The 23,537-nt window shown below is 39.3% G+C and overlaps 1 protein-coding gene across 2 annotated transcripts in view; it reads right to left on the reverse strand.

The window, feature by feature from the left end:
* LOC109438087 (uncharacterized) overlaps positions 1–22,546 on the reverse strand; it is a 44,521-nt gene extending 21,975 nt beyond the window's left edge. For both annotated transcript variants that reach the window (XM_074330271.1, XM_074330270.1), the window contains exons 1-2: positions 22,122–22,546; positions 10,815–10,941 (exon numbers count right to left, since the gene is read on the reverse strand). In XM_074330271.1, the coding sequence (XP_074186372.1) occupies positions 10,815–10,941; positions 22,122–22,352 (358 nt within the window). In that variant the 5' untranslated portion in view covers positions 22,353–22,546. The remainder of the gene's footprint in view (positions 1–10,814; positions 10,942–22,121) is intronic.
* Positions 22,547–23,537: the final 991 nt, after the last annotated feature.

Here is a 23,537-nt window from a genome sequence, read left to right on the forward strand (position 1 = left end):
AATGGTATATTTCTCTGTTCAGTACTATCAGATTTGTGCCATGCGTGTTTTGATGCTCTGTTGTTAGATGCATAAATGTTTAGAATTGTTATATCTTCTTAGAGAACTGACCCCTTTGTAATTTTCCTTTATCCTTGGTTTATACATGTTTTCAGGTATACTTTGAAATTAGTATTACTTCAGTTTTCTTTTGATTAGTATGAGAATGGCATATTTTTCTCTACCTCTTTACTTTTAACCTGGGTCTTTGTATTTATACTGTATTTCTTGTAGACATCATAGAGTTGGGCCTTACTTTTTCATCCAATCCTACAATCTCTGTCTTTTACATGATGTTTTTAGACCATTCATACTTAAAATGATTTACTAACAGAACTGGATTGAATTTTGGTAACTTTTCTATTCATTGGGTTTGTTCTTTGTTTTTCCCCACCAATTATTTTATTTTATTTTTTTTTGCCTTCTCTGCTTTTGAGGAGCATTTTACATAAATCCATTTTATTTCTTCTCTTGGTTTATCACTCATACTTCTTTTAAAATTTTTGAAGTGGTTCCCTAGTATTTATACTATACATTTTAAAGTAATCTATGTCCATCTTACAGTGACATAATAATACCAACTTGCATGTAGTGTAGGCACCTTATACTAGAGTGCTCCCTGTGGTCCTTGTTGTCCTGCTGTGATTAACTTAGCCATATGCTATAATCACCTAATACTTTGATATTGTTTTCAATTGTATCCTGGACATTCTAGGATTATATTATGAAACTCTGGATCTTTTATTTTATTTATTTATTTATTTTTTTTTCAATTACAGTTGACATACAATATTTTATTAGTTTCTGGTGTACAACATAGTGATAACATTTATATAACTTATGGAGTGAACACCCCAATAAGTATAGTACACCATTTGACACCATACTTATTACAGTATTATTAACTATATTCCTCATACTGTACCTTACATCCCATGACTGCTTTCATAACTGGCAATTTGTACATCTTAATTCCTTCCCCTTTTTAACCCATTCCCCTAACCCCCCCCTCCCATCTAAGTTTCTTCTCTGTTATCTATGACTTTTTTTCTGTTTTATTTGTTCATTTATTTTGTTTTTTAGATTCCACGTAAGAGTGAAATCACATGGCATTTGTCTCTCTCTATCTGACATTTCAGTTAGCATAATACCCTTTAGGTCCATCCATGTTGTTGCAGGTGGCAAGATTTCATTCTCTTTTTTATGGCTGAATAATATTCCTGTGTGTGTGTGTGTGTGTGTGTGTGTGTGTGTGTATCACCTCTTTTTTATCCATTTGTCCCTCACTGGACACTTAGGTTGCTTCTCTATGCTGGCCTTGTAAACAATCCTGCAATGAACACAGGAATGCATATGTCTTTTCAAATTAGTGTTTTGGGTTTCTTTAGATAAATACCCAGAAGTGGAATTGCTGGGTCTTTCTTGGTCCCTTTTAATACCCTTTGTTTCAGTTTGGTCTAATATAAGTATTGCTACCACAGCACTTAAAAAAATTTCATCTCAAGATTACAGCACAGAAATTGTGGTGCGAGGAGTTTCTCTTGAAATCTCCCCTGGAAGTTACAACAAACTGAACAACTATAATTCAACAAAGGATGACTTAAGAAACACAAGCATGCCTGAAACCCGAGCACCGCATCACCAGAAGGTGGGCAAATAGGGCGACCGAGGACAGGAGGGAAGAGGTTAACTGCAGAGATGCAGGACGCAGGGCTACGGGACACAGACTGGAGCTCGCTGCAGCCTTGGGTGAGGGAAGAATCCAGGCTGCGGGCTCCCTCCCTGTAGCCCAGAGTCCTACCTGAGAGATCAGCATATAATATAGCTGAACCCAGCATTCGAGGCAAAGACCTCGGGTGAGAACTGTGGTTTAAGCCCTCAGTGCTAGACAGAAAACAGAAAACAAAGACACAGAGCCTGGATGACTCCCCCAACCCTCCCAGAGCTCATCCCCACTCCAACCCTCCCAGTGTTAGAAGTGGGCTCCAGAAAAAATGGTAGCAGTGTCAGATTAAAGAACAGAATATCTACAGCCCTAAGAACTGGAGTGACATTCCCACAGGCTCAGATGCACAGTGCGTGACTAATTGCAGTCATAGGGAAAGAGCCGTAGGGGCCAGACAGCTGCAGGCTGGTAGTCCCCACTGCTCAGAGCCACAAACGCACCGGCATCCTCTCACAGCCCACCCCACCCCCACCTCTCTGGGCAGATCCCTTTGGGGCAACGAGAGCTGCTGAGACACATAGGCTCTGCATTGGGCTGCAAAGGCAGCATTGGGTTTTCAGAAGCTCAGAATTCTATCACCCTCCACATCTTCCCATGGAGGTGGTGCTCTGAGACGCAGGCAACCTGCTCACAGAAAAAAAGCCCACCTTCGGAAACCCCATCCCGAGAAGCAAGAGTGCAAAAGAAAACGTTACAGTGTGAGAGAAAATAAAAGGCTGCAGTGGGAGAGGAAATAAAACATTCCAGCAACACATACTGGAAAGCAAAAGAAAGTCCTCTTCATATTAACCTGCTGTAGAACCCACTCCTGTAGATGCCCAGGAAAGAGAAATAATTCATTTCTTCATGCCAAGAATAACCAAGGTAACAAGACAGCTCAGAAAGAAAATGAAAACTCTCCAGAAAATGAATGTAAAGACATAGATGGAAATATGTAACTTAATAACAGAGAATTCAAGATTGCAATTCAGAAAGAAATCAACAAAATGCAAAAAAAACACAGATAAGCAGTTTAATGAACTCAGAAACACAATCAAAGAACAAAAATGAACATTTTACCAAAGAGACTGAAAGTTTTAAGAAGACCCAAATAAAACTTTTGGAGATGAAGAACTCAATAAAAGAAATGAATGAAATAGGCAGCTTAGATAGTAGAGCTGACCAAACGGAAGAAAGAATTAGTGATATCAAAGATAGAAATCTGGAAATGACACAGATGGAAGAAGAGAGAGACTTGAGTGTTAAAAGAAATCAGAGAACTCTCCAAGAACTTTCTGATTCCATTAGAATGAGCAACATGAGAATAATAGGCATGTCAGAAGGAGAAGAGAAGGAGAAGGGAACAGCACGTATAGTCAAACAAAAAGTTGACGAGAACTTCCCAAACTTGTGGAAAGAACTGGATCCTTGAATCCAGGAAGCAAATAGGAACACCTAATTACCTCAAGCCCAACAGGTCTTCAAGGCACATTGCATTGAAGCTATCAAAAATCAATGAAAAAGAAAGAATTCTCAAGGCAGCAAGGGGAAAAAAAAACCAGTAACCTATAAGGGAAATCCAATTACACTATCATCGGACTTTTCAGCAGAAACTACAAGCCAGGAGGGAGTAGAATCAAATATTCAAACTATTGAAAGAGAAAAATTATGAGCCAACCATAATATATCCAGCAAAGATAGATATGAAGGAGGAATAAACACCTTTCCAGACATACAGAAGCTGAGGGAATTTTCTAACACATGACCGCATTACAGGAAATACTGAAGGAGGTTATTCGACCTGACACAAAAACCAAAAGAATATAAAACCATGAACAATAGTACAAACAGAGAGAAGCAGGAAACGGCAACCTGCCCAAATTGGGCATTATAAACTTAAACATAACATAAAGGGTAAAGAAGAAAAAAAATATATTTAAAAAAAAAGGAAAAAGACAACTCACTACTGCAATGCAGAAATCAACTCACAGCATAAGTAGGGATAACTTGTGACAACAAAAACACGAAAGGAGAGAGAGTAAAGGTCTGAACCTACAGAGGGGAATGGAGATAAGAAGCATGCTGAAGAAAAAGAACTACTGTATATATGAAACTTTGTTTTACATAAACTTAATGGTAACCACTCAAAAAAAAAAAAAAATCCAGAATTGAGATATACAACAAAATAAAAATAGAAATGGGTGTGGGGGGGAAATCATAGAATATCACCACACTGAAATGAGAACAACAAAAAGGAAAAGAAACAGTGGAGACACCAAGGTACCAGAAAACAAAAGACAAAACGGACATAGGAAATCCTCATATATGAATAATCACCCTAAATGTAAATGGACTGAACTCACCAATAAAAAGGCACAGAGTAGCAGACTGGATCAAAAAACAAAACCCAACCATATGATGCCTCCAAGAGATGCATCTCAGCTACAAGGACAAATATAGATTCAAACTGAAAGAGTGGAAATCAAATACTCCAAGCAAATGGTGTACAGACAACATCAGGTGTAGCTATACTTACATCAGATGAAAGAGACTTCAAGATAAAAAAGGTAACAAGACAAAGACAGACACTTCACACAACAAGAAAACATAATGCTTATCAATATATATGCCCCCATCAGGGGGCACCAAAATATACAAAGCAACTACTAATAGAACTAAATGGAGAAATTGACCAAATGAAAATTACGGTAGGAGACCTAAATACATTATTAACTATTATGGATAGATCATCCAAACAGAAAATAAGTAAGGAAGTATCAGCCTTAAATGACACTTTAGACCAAATGGACATAATTGACATTTACAGAGTCCTTCATCCTATAACATCAGACTATACATTCTTTTCTAGTGTACATGGAACATTCTCAAGGATAGACCATATATTGGGACACAAAATTAGCCTTAGCAAATTTGAGAAGATTGAAATCATACCAAGCACATTCTCTGATCACAAAACTTTGAAACTGGATATCAAGTGCAAAAAGAAAGCAAGAAAAACCACAAATACGTGGAGATTAAACAACATGTTTTTAAAGTACTGGGTCAAAGAAGAAATAAGAGGAGAGAACAAAAGACACATAGAAACAAATGAGAATGAAAATACATCTTATCAAAATTATTGGGATACAGGGAAAGCAGTAATAAGAGGGAAATTTAATCATTACAGGCCTATCTCAAGAAACAAACAAACAAAAAAAACCCCAGATAAACAACCTCACATTACACCTTAAAGAACTAGAAAAAAACAAAAACAAATGAAACCCAAAGTCAGCAGGAGGAAGGAAATAATAAAAATCAGAGAAGAGCTAAAAGAAATCGAGAACAAAAAGGCAGTAGGAAAAAATTAATGCAAGAACTGGTTCTTCGAAAAGATTAATAATACTGACAATCCCTTGGCTACATTCACGAAGACAAAAAGGCGCAAATAAACAAAATCAGAAATTAAAGAGGAGGTTATCATGGATACCACAGAATTACAAAGGATCATGCAAGAATACTATGAAGGACTACATGTTCTAAATTCAAAAACCTAGAAGAAGTGGACAGGTTCTAAGAAACATATAGCCTTCCAAGACTGAATAATGAAGAACTGGAAATTCTAAATAGACTGATCAACAGTAAAGAAATTGAATGAGTCATCCAAAACATTGCCAAAAGCAAAAGTCCAGGACCAGATAGCTTCACTAGTGAATTCTACCAAACATTCAAATAGGATCTAACACCTGTCCTCCTCAAACTCTTCCAAAAAACTGAAGAACAGGCAATATTTCCTAACTCATTTTATGAGGCCAATATTACCCTGACACCAAAACCCAGTAAGTATAACACAAAAAAAGAAAATTACAGAGCAATATCTCTGATGAATACAGATGCAAAAATCCTAAATAAAATTCCAGCAAATCGAATACAACAATACATTAAAAAGATTATTCATCACGACCAAGTGGGATTCATGCCCGGGGCACAAGGATGATTCAACATCCGCAAATCCATCAATGTGATACATCACATAAACAAAATAAAGGACCAAAATCATATGATTATATCAATAGATGCAGAAAAAGCATTTGACCAGATACAACATCAATTTATGATTAAAACACTCAATAAAATGGGTATAGAAGGAAAATACCTTAACATAATAAAGGCCATATATAACAAACCTTCAGCTAATGTTGTAATTAACAGTGAAAAACTGAAGTCCTTCGCTCTATGTTCAGGAACAACACCGGGCTGTCCCCTATCACCACTGCTTTTCAACATAGTGTTGGAAGTCCTTGCCAGAGCAATCGGGCAAGAGAAAGAACCAAAAAGCATCCGAATTGGGAATGAAGAAGTTAAATTGTCACTTTTTGCAGACATGATTCTTTATTTAGAAAACACTCAAGACTACCAAAAAGCTATTAGAAACAATAAATACAATAAAGTTGCTGGCTACAAAATCAACATACAAAAAATCCACTGCATTCCTATATAAACAATGAAATTTCAGAAAAAGAAATGAAAAAAACAATTCCTTTTGCAATTGCAACAAAAAGAAGAAAATACCTAGGAATAAATTTAACAAAGTATATGAACTATACACTGAAAAATATAAGACATTTTTTAAAGAAATTGAAGAAGACACAAAGAAATGGAAAGACGTTCTGTGTTCATGGATTGGAACAATCAACATAGTTAAAATGGCCATATTGCCCAAAGCAATATACAGATTTAATGCAATCCCCATGAAAATCCCAATGGCATTTTTAAAAGAAATACAACAAAAGAATCATCAGATTTGTATGGAACCACAAAACACCCCGAATAGCCAAAGCAATCCTAAGAAAAAAGAATAATGCTGGATGTATCACATGCCCTGACTTTAGCTTGTACTATAGAGCAACAATAATCAAAACAGCATGGTACTGGCAGAAAAACAGACACACAGACCAATGGAAAAGAACTGAAAACCCAGAAATAAACCCACATAAATAGGGACAGATAATTTTCGACAAAGGAGCCAAAAACATGTATATAATGGAGAAAAGAAAGCCTCTTCAATAAATGGTGCTGGGAAAATTGGAAAGCCACATGCAGAACAATGAAACTAGACTGCTATCTGTCATCACATACCAAAATTAACTCAAAATGGATCAAATATCTAAACATAAAACATGAAACAATAAACTGCATAGAAGAGAACATAGGTACTAAACTAATGGACCTTGGGTTCAAAGAGCATTTTATGAATTTGACCTCAAAGGTAAGGGAAGTAAAAGCTAAAGTAAAGGAATGGGACTATATCAAACTAAAAAGCTTCTGCACAGCAAGAGAAACCATCAACAAAACAAAGAGGCAACCACCAAATGGGAGAAGATATTTGCAAAGAATGCCTCCGATAAGGGGCTAATATCTAAAATATATCAAGAACTCATACAACTCAACAAAAAGACAAACAATCCAATTAAAAAATGGGCAAAGGACATGAACAGAAACTTCTCCCAATAAGACATATATATGAAAAGATGCTCAACATCACTAATCATCAGAAAAATACAAATAAAAACCACAATGAGATATCACCTCACCCCAGTCAGAATGGCTATCATCAACAAGACAAATAGTAACAAGTGTTAGAGAGGCTGTGGAGAAAAAGGAACCCTCATACACTGTTGGTGGGAATGCAGACTGGTGCAGCTGTTATGCTAGGCAGCGTGGAGGTTCCTCAAAAAATTAAGAATAGAATTACCATATGACCCAGCAATCCTTCTCTTGGGTATCTACCCAAGAAAACATAGGTACTAAACTTATGGATGTTGGGTTCATAGAGGATTTATGAATTTGACCTCAAAGGCAAGGGAAGTAAAATGAAAACATTTATCCATAAAGATGTATATACTCCGACGTTCACTGCAGCATTATTTACGGTGGCCAAGACATGGAAACAACCAAAGTGTCCTTCAAGAGATGATTGGATAAAGATGATGTGGTATATATACACAATAGGATACTACTCTGCAATACGATGAAATACTGCCATTTGTGACAACATGTATAGATCTTGAGATCATTATGCTAAGTGAAATAAGTCAGACGGAAAAAGTTGAGAACCATATGACTTCACTCATATGTAGGATATAAAACTTAAGGCAACAAAGGAGCAAGACAAGCAAATAAACAAAAACTCATATACACAGACAACTGTTTAGTGGTTACCAGAAGGTAAGGGGGAAGGGGAGTTTTAGAAGAGGGTAAACAGGGTCAAATATATGGTAATGGAAGGAGAACTGACTCTGGGTGATGAACACATAATGCAATACGTAGAAGATGTATTATAGAATTGTACACTTGAAACCTATGTAATTTTGTTAATCATTGTCATCCCAATAAATTGTAATACAAAAATGAAAACATATACTTACCAAACAACCACAAGCACACTCCTGGGCATTTACCTCAGAAATACTAATTTATGCTCACAGGAAAAACCTGAACATGAATTTCATAGCAGCTTACTTAAAGTAGCCAAAAATTAGAAACAACCAAAATATCCTTCAATAGGTGAATGGTTAAACAAATTATGACACATTAAAATACCCACAATAAAATACCATGTAGCAATAAAAGAAATAAACTATTGATATACATTATAACTTGGATGGATGTCAAACTCAAGACATTAAATACTGTATGGTCCCATTTACATAATGTTCTTGAAATGGCAAAATTATCAGATGAAGGGCATATCAGTAGTTGTCAGAGATTAAGGATGGTGTGGGAGAGGGTATGGGTATGATTGTAAAGCGGTAGTACAAGAGAAAGCTTTGTGGTGATACAATAGTTCTGTATCTTTATTGTGGGGTGGTTACATGAATCTCCACATGTGATAAAATGGCATAGAGCTATTCACACACATTACACAAATATCTACTTACAAATGGTATTGAGACTATATTATACTCATGTACGATATAACCATTGGGAAAAACTTGTGAAGAATACAATTGTGCTAATTCCTGTGAATCTATAATTATGTCATATAAAAAGTTGTTTCATAAGTACATGTGAAAACCAGAAACAATGTGAAAACATTTTCTTCTTAAAAAGGCAAGCCAGAGATGGAGAAAAAAGGGTTTGCAAAACATTATTTGCTAAAGGTCTGGATGCCTTCAACTCCACAATACCAAAAACAAACAAACAAAACAATAAAAACTAAACTAGGCCAGCTCGGTAGCTCACGTGGTTGGAGCGCCGCGCTCCCAACACTGAGGTAGCCTGTTTGATTCCCACTTGGGCCAGTGAGCTGCGCCTTCTACAGCTAAGATTGTAAACAACGGCTCTCCCTGGACTGGGCTTCCTTGAACAGCCAGAGCTCGGCGTGAGCTGCTGTAGGCTACCATGTGCTGCCAGGAGCCGCCAGTGGCCAGCATGAGTGGCCAGCAGCCAGCGTAAGTGGCCGTCAGCCAGCGTGAGGGGCCGTGGGATGCCATGTGCTGCCGTGGGCTACTGTGTGCTGCCATGAGCGGCCAGTGTCCAACATGAGTGGCCAGAATCCAGCGAGAGCAGCCGTAAGCTGCTGTGAGCTGGCTGGCAACTGACTGTCTCAGCCGGGGAGGGAGAGCAAGGCTCATAATACCACCATGGGCCAGGGAGCTGTGTCCTACACAACTAGACTGAGAAACAATGGCTTGAACCGGAGTGTGGGGAGCCATGGTTTCTTGCAGTCCTGAACCTTGCAGACTGGCTCGGTTTCTGCCCCCATAACATTGTCTCTGCCTTATCTGAGAAGCGCCTAACGGCTGCTGAGGAATGTGGTGAAAACGGCCAGTTCCCAGACACAGAAAACTAAGGGCTTTCTGGACAATTGGTAGGTTCTGTCTCCTTGAGATATTTACTTTTGTGAGTTTCAGTGACCTTGTATCTTCTATGTCAAAGTAAGGTTGAGGCTGGAAAGATTTACTTTCACTGAGATAATGCATATCTTCTTCGTTTAACTGCACGTACTCAAATTGTATATATTGGTTAGAGATAATAAACTCAGGGCTTCAGCATGACTGAAGACCGGCCGCATTAGCATTTGTGTGTGTCTTTTATTTCATTCCCACTCCCCCATTCAGGTACTGATCGACTCGTGGCGGCTGGCCCGTCACACCGGAGTGTGGGGGGAGGCGGAAGAAGGGGAAAATAACTAAACTGAACAGAAAATGGGCTAAAGATTTCATCAGACACTTCAGCAAAGGAGATATGAATGGTTAAAAAGCACATGAAAAATGGTTCAGCATTGTTAGTCACCAGGGAAATGCAAATTAAAACCCAATAAGATATAACTACAATGGTTAAAAAGAACAAGACTTACGAAACCAAATGTTGGTAATCAAAGAGCAATGAGAACTCTCCGACATTGCATATAGGCCTGAGAAACAGTACAGCCAACTTTAAACATTTGGCAGCTCCTTATAAAATTACATATAAAGTTACTGGAAGACCCAGCAAGTCCACTCTTAGGTATTTACACAAGAGAAATGAAAACATAACGACACAAAGACTTGTATATGAAACATTCACAGCAGCTTTATTCATAATAGCCCCAAACTGGAAAAACAAAAACAAACAAAAAAACCATGTGTCTATCAAGTGAAAGGATAACAAATTGTGATAAAAAGAATAAAATAGTGATACACACACACATGCACAAGTATCAAAAAAGCATTATGCTAAATGAAAGAAGCCAGACAAAAAACGGTAACTATATACTTTATGATCCCATTTACATAAAATTTGAGAAAAGGCAAAACCATTGCAGTAGAAAGCAGATCAGTGATTGCTAGAGGCCTGAAAGGTGGGGATGGAGGGAGGAGACTCACTGCAAAGGGCTATAAAGTATCTTTCTGGAATGATGAAAATATTCCAAATCATGATTTTGATGATGGTAAAACTCACTGACTTATACAATGAAAAGTGCTGAATTTTATTTTCTGTTAAATACACCTCAACAAAAATGATTAATATTTAAAAATGAAAACCAGAATTGCATTCTAGAGGGACTGAGGTGGTCAGGTCTGCTCACCGATGGAGACGAGGTGGCTGTAGTTCTCCAGCATCACATCTCTGTAGAGGGCCCGCTGAGCAGGGCCCAGGTGCTGCCACTCCTCCTGGGTGAACTCCACAGTCACGTCCTTGAAGGACACTGAGGCCTGTAACAGCATATTTCTAATCAATCTCAGGGCCCAGGATCAGGAACATGGAAAATAGTTTTGGAAACTAACTCTGAATATATTTACTGTCGAGAGAGTTTCTTAAAAAATGCTATAAGAAATGACTATTATGGCCCTAACTCTTTCTTATACTTTGGGGATATGTGCACAATTAGTAAAAAATTATTCCCATGCTCTGATTTATCTATATTTATTTTTAAATTATACACACATATTGTCACTTAATATAATGAGAAAGCTTAGTACCTTATATTCTTAGGTAAAGTTAATACAACAGAATTCCTGTATATTTTTCCCATATACCATTGGATAATGCTGAGCACTCTGGAGAGTAAACACACCCCAGCCTGGAGTTCTCTGCTGGGGTAATGGGGAACCAATGATAAGAGACATGTATGAGGTGTGATCAAACAATATGGTGAATTTTTAAATGAAAACAAAATGTATTACAGTAAAAGACACATTGCCATTAATCCTCCTCAAAATACTCCCCCTCACTTCGAACACATTTATCCCATTATTCTTGCCACTTTCTGAAGCAGTTCTGGAAGTTCTTTTGTGAGGATCTTTAGTTGCTGTCATGACTGCCTCAATGTCCTGAATCAACTCAAAATGTTTACCTTTCATGGTCATTTTGACTTTGGGGAAGAGTCACAAGTCGCACGGTGCCAGATGCAATGAATAAGGTGGATGAGGACGTACTGTAAAGTTTTTATTTGACAGAAATTGCAGTACCGAAAATGATGTGTGACACGGAGCCTTTCCTTTGTGATCACAAAATATGGTGAATGCTGCTGCCGAGTGCTATCCAACAGAAAGGCAGGGATCTTCAAAAAGGGAAGCAGAGAGTCGAACCTTAGTAACAGTGTGTGACAAGTTTCAACTAGTTTGGTGAAGTCAGTCAGGTGTAAGCTACGGTTGAGAAAAGGTGTGTTTTAAAGTGTGCTATAAATCGTGGATCACGAACAACTCATTAACATGCAATGGGCAAACAGTTTCATCTTCCATCATGACAACACTCAGTGTCACACATCCTTTCTGGTATGGCAATTTCTATCAAATGAAAACATCATGGTGTGTCCTCATCCACCTGATTCACGGGATCTGGCACGATGGGACTTCTGGCTCTTCCCCAAAGTTAAAATGACCATGAAAGGTAAGCGTTTTGAATCGATTCAGGATATCGAGGCAGCCAAGACAACAACTAAAGATACTCACAAAAGAGAACTTCCAGAACTGCTTCAGAAAGTGGCAAGAATGAACGTGTTTGAATCGAAAGGGAGTATTTTGAGGGGGATTAATGGCAATGTGTCTTTTACTATAATAAACATTTTTATTTAAACATTCACCATATCTTTTTATCACACCTCACAAGCCTGGGGATACACCTCGTACACATCACCAGATTTATGTTTCAGGAGCAATGCTCTAGAACAGATTTTCTTCATTCTGGTAATACTAACACTGTAGACCAGATAACTCTATTTTGCAGTAACACTGTCCTGTGTACTTTAGGATGTTTATCAGTATCCCTGTCTTCTACTGATTAGATGCCAGTAGCATCCCCAGTTGTGACAATAAAAAATATCTTCACACAGATTCCTCAAAAAATTAACAACAAAACTACCACATGACCCAGCAATACTACTTCTGGGTATTTATCCGAATAAAAAGAAAATACTAATTTGAAAAGATATATGTACTCCTACGTTCATTGCAGCATTGTTTACAATAGCCAAGATATGAAAGCAACCTTGGTGTCCACTGATAGATGAATGGATAAAAAAGAGGTGGGATACACACACACACACACACACACACACAATGGAATATTACTCAGTCATAAAAAAGACTCTTGCCATCTGTGACAACATGGATGGACCTAGTGGATACTATGCTAAGTGAAATAAGTGAGACAGAGAAAGACAAATACTGTGTGAGTTCACTTATATGTAGTATCTAAAAAACAAAACAAATGAACAAATAGAACAATACAGAAACAGACTCATAGATAAAGAGAACAAACTGCTGGCTGCCAGAGGGGAGGGAGCAGTGGGTGAAACAGGTGAAGGGGATTAAGAAATACAAACTTGCAGTTATAAAATAAGTAAGTCATGGATATAATGTACTGCATAGGGAATAACATTGTGATAACTTTTATAGTGACAGATGGTAATTAGATGTAGCATGATTATCATTTCATAATGTACAAAAATACTGAATCACTATGTTGTACACCTCAAACTAATATAATATTGTATGTCAATTATAGCTAGCTCAATAAAAAGTAAATCTCCAAACACTGCCAAATGTCTCCTGGGAAGCAAAACTGACCCTACTTAGGAACAATTGCTCTGTACCATATCTTCCCGAAAATAAGATCTATCCAGAAAATAAGCCACAGCATGATTTTTCAGGATGCTCATTATATAAGCCCTACCCCAAAAATAAGCCCCAATTAAGATCGTCAGCCAGACGGACGCATCTGGTACGTCCGTTGCAACACACGACAGACGTATTGAATTCTAAAATAATAATATTAATATATAAATATAAATATTATTGACATTAATACTTAAAATAAATTATAATATAAATTATAATTAAGTATTTGTAAATACCCAAGCGGGCACCTTTGGACAAGAGGTAAACGCCCATGTAAATAGATGAACTTGAGACTTATTGCTGAATGACCAATCGGAGTACAGACACAATGCAGGAATAATGTGCGCACTTTATAACGAACGGACGTGGTTGTGTCTAATATGAATCTTCATAATTCAATACGTCATGTGTTGTAATGGACATACTTAATGCACTAATGTGAAATAAAGAAATGTTTTCTGAATTTTGGTGCCTGCAATTTTTCGTCGCTTTTGTGTGGACCATCATTCTTAACTGTCATCATTTTTGTTGCCACTCCCGTCTGGTAAGTCTTCAATTAACACTTGATTTAATGGTAGATTTAAAGGGAATCATATTTTGACCCCCCAGACAAGATGAGTGCAAAAAGCTATTCCGTTGAGTACAAGAAAAGAATCGTGGAGGACTCCTGGGGCAAGAATCTTACGATTTTCTACAAAGAGAAGAAGTTGGATCTCCGAATGGTCAGAAAATGGCGAGCAGAGCACGATAACCTCAGTCAACAGGTGGGCGAGGGAAATGCTAAGAAGCACAAGTGTGGATCAGGTTGGCAACAATTATTTCCTGAGCTGGAAGACATCATCTGTGAATGGATTGCTGACAGGAGAGCAAAGGCTTTGGTTGTACGCAGGGCTGATATTCAAGCATTTGCCCTTGCAATGGCACCACGGTTAGACATCCCCAGAAGAATTCAAAGCATCCTAACACTGGCTGGATGGCTTCCTTCAGCGATATGAACTGTCTCTAAGAAGATCAACAACACTGTTCAAGCTGGAAGATACTGAAGTTATTAAATGTGCACATGCATTCAAGTCCTTTGTTGATGGCATTGACTTTTCTAAATACCAACTCTCCAACATGATTGCTATGGATGAAACTGCAGTGTTTATGGGCCAAGGATCTCAAACAACAATTGATCAAAGGGGTGCCTTGTCAATATACTACTTTCCCTCCACTGGTTACGAAAGTGCACGTGTTACCTGTATTTTGGCAATTTGTCTGGATGGGAAGAAAGCCCCACCTCTAATCATCATTAAGGGCAAGAAAGATAAGGTTGAACGTGTTTCAGGCATTTATGTTCTTGAAACCGAAAAAGCCTGGTGCACACAGACAGTTATAAGGAAGTGGGTCAATTGAATGCTGCCACTTGTTTTGTGAGGTGGCCAAAGAGGTCTGCTAGTGTGGTATTCAGCCAGCACTCACTGCGCTAAAGACATGAAGAACTTCCTTGCAGAGAGAAGAATAGATCAAATAATGATTCCTGCAGGAATGACTGTCTATCTCGACAGACTCTTGATATTGCTATAAAGGACCATCTGCACATGGAAATCAATGACTACATTGAAAATAGAATGGAGAGAAATCAGTGTGGAAACTTAGTGAAGCCTAGCCTGCAATAGGTCCTGTAGGAAAATTGGGAGGTCTAAAATGAAAACAAGGATTTAGGAGAAATTAGTTATTAAGATGGCAACTGAAGTCATCAGAGAAAAAGAGCTGACTCAAAAAGGATATAGAAACCAAGAAGAGAAAAGAACCAAGTATAAAATTCAAGGGAATCGCAAAATTAAAGAGGTAAGTAGAAAAAGAATAGGCCATAAAGGCTGAGAAAGAATTTCTGAACAGTGGAAAGAGAAATCAGAAAGATTAGAGTATTAGAAATTAAGAGAAAATTACAAGCATACACGATTCCTCTAGTTCAAGGGAACTGACTGAGCACTCACATTCACATGCTCTGCCTCCCAAAACACAGGTAAACTAGAGAACCTACTATAAATGTATGATGGAAGAGGAATACAGAGAAATGTCCCAGCAGAAGGCCCCAAAATTTGAACAAATTCTGAAAGACAGAGGATAAGACAGTATTAGATAACAAAAGCTGGGCAATGTTGCCCACAAATACAAACATAGAAGTGGGCATACGGAGCAGGGCACTGGTGAGAGCCCAGAAAGACATCCAAGCTTAAATGAACAAGCCCGACAACAAAGTGTGTAGTGGGAAGAGTGATTAGCAGAGTACATTTCCTATCTCAATACAGGTGATATCTCAAATGAATGAAGAAATGCTGGGCATAAATATCATAGGGATAACTAGATTGCCATCTGGGAAAAGAGAGTTAGATCTAAACCTCACAGCACAGAGCAGGATAAAATTAAAATATATTCAAGATCCAAATGTAAAAAAAAAAAAAGTCAATCACATCCTAGAAGACTATACAGAACACTTCTTTTACAATGTTAAGGAGTGGGAAAATGCCCAGCTATGACAAAATCCAGGAATCGTGAAAGAAAAAAAAACCCGCTAAATTTGACAACATAAAAATCAAATGACTTTATGGCAAAAAAAAATGGAAAAAAAATCCTGAGCAAGGCAAAAATATAATTATGTGACATGATAAAGATGTTAGCAAATGCTACTGTAATAATCATACTACAATAGACAAATGTATCAACCCAACACATCGGACCCCTTAAACTTACATGGTCATATGTCAATTGTATTTTAATAAAAAAGTAGTCCATTGCAACTTATGGATACAGAAAAAAGAAAAATCCCAAATATAGTATCAGCAAAAAGTCCTAGAAAAATCTGTAAGAAGCAACTTCACCATCCTATTAGAACTAGGGTCTTATAGAGAAATTCAAGTTAATATTAGAAAACCCATTATACTGTTTACAGTATTTACAAAGGAAATAAACTATAACTTTATTTCAATAGATACACAAATGGTATTCAATGTAATTCAATGCACATTCATGACTAATGTGAAATTTTAGCAAAATGGTACCTGAAGGGAACCTAGCTACCCTGACAAAAGCTACCAAGAGCTGACAGCAAACATCACAGTTAGTGGTAAAATGGTGTATATTTTCCCTGAAGACTGATTTGATCTATTTCTATTTCTCTTCTCCCAGGTAAAGCATGGACCCTTGGACACCTCATGAATCCATTACAATATAATGTGGGGAGTGAATAAACAGCTCACCTGAGGTATGTTCATTTTCTGTGGCTCTTGGGAGAGTGTAGAGAACTGGGGTACAGCTGAGGGGACAGAAAGAAGACAGGGGTCACAAGATTTTGGCTGCCTTTTGGCTCCAAGAGTCACCTCTGCAAATGTCACACTCTAGCTGGGAACCAGCCTCCCTGTGAGGCGTAAGAAGGATCACCACCAGGCAGCACCACCTGTCTTTGTGTGACTCTAAAATGAAAATGGGGCTTAAACTGGCAGCTTTTTATTGAGTGAACATAAACTTTTCTTGAGTAACAATAATGCATGTGTCCTTCTGACTAACAAAAGAAATAAATACAGAGGATTAATTGAATAAATTACACCAAAGAATAGGACAGTATTCTTTCATTAACTCAGCAGGAAAATACTCAGTATGCATATTTTATCTATTTTTCTCAGTAACATTATTTACTCCTGGTATAAACAATCCACAGAAAGCCTAGTCAAAGAGATGGAATGCATTGGGACAGGAATTTTTCATTCTTTGTTTCAGCTTCGATGTATTTCTCAAAAGGTCCTTTTGATAAGATGCGTTTGGTGACTTACCTGTGGGAAAGAGAAATGTTTTCCTCTTGACTCTGTCACAAACAAACTTGATTTCCCTGCACAAGTCATGCACCTTTCAGGCTCAATGTCTTTAAAGCCTTCAAAAGAGTCAGAAATTGACGATCTTGGAAAACCCTTCATGTATCATCATTCTGGGATCCTGTGAAGTCCAGATAATGTCAGTAGTGTCACATGTGATGAACACATGTAACAGTAGTGCAGCATCTGTAAAGAATGGGGGCTGCTTAGGGAGAAGGAAGACAGAATTTTCTCCCTCTGTCTGGTTACCCTTTTACCCCCAGACCTTGCTCTCACAAGCTCTCCAATGAAGTGGCTTGTCCTAAGTGACCCACACCTGGGTTACCTCAGCTCACCTCACTCAAGGCTGTCCCCAACCCCTGCGCCCACCAGTCACACGGTGTGGCGGGTTCTGGAGGTGGCATCATCACCAGGACTAACTCATTATGGGCAGGGGGATCAAAAGCTGCTTCTGACCTTGCAAACCTGGGGGCTGCTCCTTTCTGAGCTCTTCTGTCTCTGCTCTGAAGCTCTGCAAAGAGGTCTGAGATCAGGGGGGGTTCTCTCTTCCAGGCTAAACTCCTGTTCACAGAGGTCCTGCTTTCTACAAGGGAACTGGGACATAGACCTGAGAAACAAATTCACTTCAGAGGCAAAACCATCACTCTTAGAATACATTATCAGATTTAAGACAGCCCGACAGTGCAGAAGGGGCCAGGGATCTCTGTCTGACCCACGGGATCTGAAGAGACATTAGAAACCCCAAAATACATTTGACACATGGTACGATTCCATCCATATTCGTTTTCCCTTATATCTTTGGGTTTTCAGGACAGGTCACTTGCTAAGAGCCTATGAAGACTGCAGTGTTGGTTTTAAGCAAGTATAATGTCTAAGCAAAGCCTGAGAATTTCTGGTCAAGATGACAGAGTAGGTAAACACTGTGCTTGCCTCTTCTCACGACCACATCAATTACAATTAAACTACAGAATAACCATCACTGAGAATCGCCTGAAGTCTAGCTGAACAGAAGTCCTACAACTAAGGACATAGAGAAGAAGCCACCTTGAGACTTGTAGGAAGGACAGATGCAGAACGAGCTGGTCCCACACCCACATGTGGCAGTTAAAACTTGAGAGGGATATCTTGACAGTGGAAGTCCCCCCAGAGGAGTGAGGGGTCCCAACCACACATCCAGGGTTCCAGTGCCAGGAAGAGAAGTCCCCACAACTTCTGGCTGTGAAAACCAGGGCAGATTGTGGCTGAGTGAGACAAGGGCAGCTGCAGTCCCCGGTGCTCCTCTTAAAGGGCCTGCACACATACTTACTCACTCACTCTGAGCTCCAGTGCTGGGGCAGCAACTAGAAAGGTGAGGAACTGAATTGTCTGGGTTCAGGGCAAGGGATGGAGGGATAGCTTCCTCTCAAACAGATGTGCTGGCAGAGTCCATTATTGCTCTGTTGAGTCCTTCCCCTTCCCTGCTTGCAGGGCAGACAACCACCATATCTGAGTCTCCATCAACATGGCTAATACTGTTCATTCTGCCCTAGTAATTCCGAGACCCCTGCCCCACCCAACTTGTATATCCACTCCATTGGCTTCCAGTGGCTTTTCCATACAAATGGCCCATCTTGGCACATGCTGCAGACTTTCCTAAAATCTCTCAGAGGTTCACAAAACCCAAACAAGCAGCATTTGGCCTCAGCGTACTCCATGCCTCTTGATGATCAGTCCCAGCCCAGCACTAGCAGCAGTCAGTCTTGGTTCATGGCTTAGTCTCTCTCAGTCAACTCCAAACCCAGCATGGGTGGCTGCCATCTGTGGATTGGTTTGCAGTTCATGCCAGGTGGCCCCAGGAAGGGCACAGGCTGCAGCTGAACTTGGCCTGCAGTGGGGGCCCTCACAGGGGCTCCATGGCCAGCACTCCCAGTGGCGAGCTTCAGACCAAGCTGGAACCCACCAGCCTCTGCAGGCAACATACCCAAAGGGCAGAGTGGGCAGGCAGCAGAGCCCTGCTAAAGAGAAGCCTGCTCTGTAGGGGCAGCCCCTGCACCACAACTCCTCCACTGTAGTCACAGCCAGTCCTCACAACTAATCAGCCTAAGGGTCAATCCTTCCCACTGATGTGAAACCAGAAAACAAGGCTCAACTACAACAGGAGGGTACACATAACCCACACAAGGAACACACCTGGAACACCCGGCTCAGGTGATCAGGGAGACTGTACCACTGGGCCCCACAGGATACCTACTACATAAAGCCACACTAGTCAGACTGGGAGACAAAGCAGCCCTACCTAATACACAGAAACAAACACAGGGAGGCAGTCAAAATGGGAAAACAAAGAAACATGTCCCAAATGAAAGAACAGAACAAAGCTCCAGGAAAAGAACTAAACAAAATGGAGACAAGCAATCTACCAGACAGAGTTCAAAACACTGGTTATAAGGACGCTCAATGAACTTAGGAGAAGAGTAGGTGAACTCAGTGAGAACTTTAACAAAGAGATAGGAAACATAAAAATGGAGAGAAAAACATCAAAAAGAGCCATTCAGAAATTAAAAATACAATGAAGACTACATTACAAGGGATCAACAAATTACATAAAGCAGAGAATCAAATTAGTGATTCAGAAGATAAAGTAGCAGAAAACACTCAATCAAAACAGCAAAAAGAAATAAGAATCCAAAAAATGAGGATAGTTTAAGGGGCTTTTGGGACAACATCAAGCATACCAAAATTCGCATCACAGGGGTAGCAGAAGGAAAGGAGAGAAAGCAAGGAATTGAAAATCTTTTTGAAGAAATAATGATTGAAAACTTCCCTAGCTGGCAAAGGAAATAAATATATACAGGTCCAGGAAGTGCAGAGTCCCAAGCAAGATGAATCCAAAGAAGGCCCACACCAAGACACGTCATAATTAAAATGCCAAAGGTTAAAGACAAAGAATCTTAAAAGAAGCAAGAAAAAAGCAGTTAGTTACCTACAAGACAGCTCCCAGAAGACTGTCAGCTGATTTCTCAATAGAAATTTTGCAGACCAGAAAGGAATGGCAGGAAATTTTCAGTGATCAAAAGCAAGGACCTACAACCAAGTTTACTCTACCCAGCAAAGCTATCATTTAGAATCGAAGGAAAGATAAAGAGCCTCCCAGACAAGAAAGACCTAAAAGAGTTCATCAACACCAAACCAGTATTACAAGAAATGTTAGATGGACTTCTTAAGAAGGAAAAAAAGATCAAAATTATGAATAATAAAATGGCAATAACTACATACCTATCAACAATTACCTTAAATGTAAGTGGATTAAATGCTCCAATCAAAAGATAGGGTGGCTGAGTTGATAAGAAAACAAGACCCTTACATATGCTGCCTACAAGAGACTCACTTCATATCAAAAAGACACACACAGATTGAAAATAAAGGGATGAAAAAATATAGTTCATGAAAATGGAGATTAAAAAAAAGCTGGGGTAACAATACTTTTATCAGACAAACTAGACTTTAAAACAAAGGCTATAAAAAGAAACAAAAAAGGGCACAGTAATCCCTTTTCTGGGTATCTAAAGAAACCCAAAACACTACCTCAAAGGGACATGTGCATCCATATGTTCATTGCAGCATTATTTACAGTGGCCAAGATACAAAAGTATCCTGGGTGTCCATCAATGGATGAATGGATTAAAAAAAGGTGGAACATATATACAATGGAATATTACTCAGCCACAAAAAAGAATGAAATCTTGCCATCTGCAACAACATTGATGGACCTAGAGGGTACTGTGCTCTGCGGAGTAAGACAAAGAAAGATAAATAACCATATGATTTCACTTATATGTGGAATCTAAAGAACAAAATAAACAAACAAAACAGAAACAGGCTTATAGATACAGAGAATATTTTGATGATTGCCAAATGGAAGGGAGGTTGGGAAGTGGGTGAAAAAGGGGAAGGGATTAAGAAGTACAAATTGGTAGTTACAAAATAGTCATGGGGATGTAAGTACAGCATTAAGGAATATAATCAATAATATTGTAATAACTATGTAGAGTGTCAGATGGGTACTAGATTTGTCAGGGTGATCACTTCCTAAGTTATATAAACGTATAATCTCTATGTTATACACCTGAAATTAATATATAATACCGGAGCGCCAAAAAAATGTATACAAGTGGACACTTTGGTCAATGCTGCTCAAGCAGTAGTTCGTATAATCAGAAGTGTCTGGACGCTGATGGTAACCACTTTGAGCTCCTCTTGTAATTGCAGAAGTCAAATGTGAGTTGTATTCATCTTTTGTTATTGGCATATATTGAATATTATAATTTTAATATTTTTCCTTTCTTAAAATATGTATACATTTTTTGGTACCCTTTGCATTGTATGTCAACTAATTGAAAAATAAGACAATTATTAAAAAAACAAATAAAGACTGAGATTGTAAGTACTTTGTTTTATTGTGCTCCACAGATGTTTTTTATAAATGAAGGCAAGATCCTCCACCAGCGAAAAGACTACCACTTGCTTTATTGCTGCGATCTGGAAGCAACCCACAATATCTCCAAGGTATGTCTGTAAAGCACAGCATCCCTTCAATCAGGGCTCATGACTTGAGCACATCACTCCACCAACCTGAGCCTCGGTTTTTGTTAAAGTGTTTGTGAGGTTACATTCAGTCATCCAATGAAAGAACAGAGCATAGTGTCTTCTAAATATAATAGCAGTTGTCATTTATTCAATACTTCCCTACCTGACAATTGCCTGAATATTTTACGAGTGATGCCTTAGCTCTAAGTTTCAAAACAACCATGAAACAATCAATATCCTAATTTTCAGGTGAGAAAACTGACTCTTATCCAGGTTCCTTCTGTCGCCCCTGCCTACAGGTGACAGAACTGGGTTTTACAAATATCAAGTTTTTTTGGCTCGAGTTGGGGCTCTTACCGCAGACTCACCGCCAATATTAAAAACGCGCTTTCCCCTCCGCCGTCGGCACGGGCTTTTCTTCGGCCCGGCGGCAGTCGGGGCCGGGCACAAGGTCCCTGCACCCCGGCCCGCACCGAACACCTGCTCCAGACCGGGTTCAGCCCGACCTGTGACCAGGAAGCTGAAGAGCCGGGGTAACCCCCACACCCCACCCGGCCTCCCCGAGGCCGAGGGCCCGCCCGTGCGCATACACCTGGTGCTTGGGGGTGTGGGGTCTTTCCCTCTTCCAACCCTAGGCACAAGCGCTCCCCTCTCAACTGGTCCCCGCGCTCTCACCCCAAACGCAGGCCCTTTGCTTTCCGAGGAGACATAAAGGTTACCAAAAAGCTTCCCAAGGCCCAGAGTAGAGCAAAGAGGTAGACCTACAGCCGCACTTGCGCAGAAGAAGCCCAGAATTCCCTTCCCAAAGTGCCGCGCGGTGAGCCAGAATGATTGAAGACTACATTTCCCATAGACCTCCGCGTCCACTTCTGAAGTTACTTAAGGCCTTTCTGCATTTTGAGAGCCGGGAGAATGGTTTTTAAAAAAGTCTCCTGCCCAGGTTCTTTCAGAGCCAGAGGAGGTTAAGCTTTAAACTCGAACTCTTCTGGCAAATGCAAAGGTGGTCCTCTAGTGGCTCCCTACTGAAACAACAGCATTTTTCGCCCCACAAGTAATTTGAAGAAAATTGGGGAAATTTGAATTAGGATTGGATATTGAAAATATTAAGGAAAATTGCCGTTATTTAAGTGAAGTATGAAAAAAATTCTGCTGCAGTGTTTTAGAAAAATTGCCTTTGTAAAAACAGGCATAACGACTGAAATATTTAGGATTTAAATTTTATAGCTGTAAAATTGTAATTCTATAATATTTCAATCTGGGACCGCCACTCTGTTCCTTTACAACCCATGGACCCACCAATCCCTTAGCACCATCCTGGTGACCAGGGTGCCCAGCGTGGAGGCTGGTCAAACTATATTAAGTCAATTATAATACACTTTGAAGACGGAAAAGGAGCCACAGGTTGTACCTGACAAGAGACTGAAAATAACCACATAAGACAGCATGAGCATTAAAAAAATCCATAACCAAGGTGGGCCATAGCAGGAAGTCACATCTTTAGCCTGAAGCTTCCTTCAAAAAGTCAATCTTCACTTTAAGTGGGCCTGTCTATTGTCTTTTTGCACCTAAGATGACATCCTTGGAATGTCAGTAATCCTTTTTTCCAGACCAGGGCAGGAAAGTACAGAATGCTTCATTATTATTCTTGTCCCTTGATTAGCATCTCTATGTGAACTATTAACTATCCTGTACCCACTTTTGTGAAAGAAGTACTCTCTCCAATTTACCTCTATCCAATCACAGGGATTTCCCTACTTTGCTTTGTTGAAAGTA

Source organism: Rhinolophus sinicus, linkage group LG04 (assembly GCF_036562045.2).
Source record: "Rhinolophus sinicus isolate RSC01 linkage group LG04, ASM3656204v1, whole genome shotgun sequence".
Classification (NCBI taxonomy): Eukaryota; Metazoa; Chordata; class Mammalia; order Chiroptera; family Rhinolophidae; genus Rhinolophus; species Rhinolophus sinicus.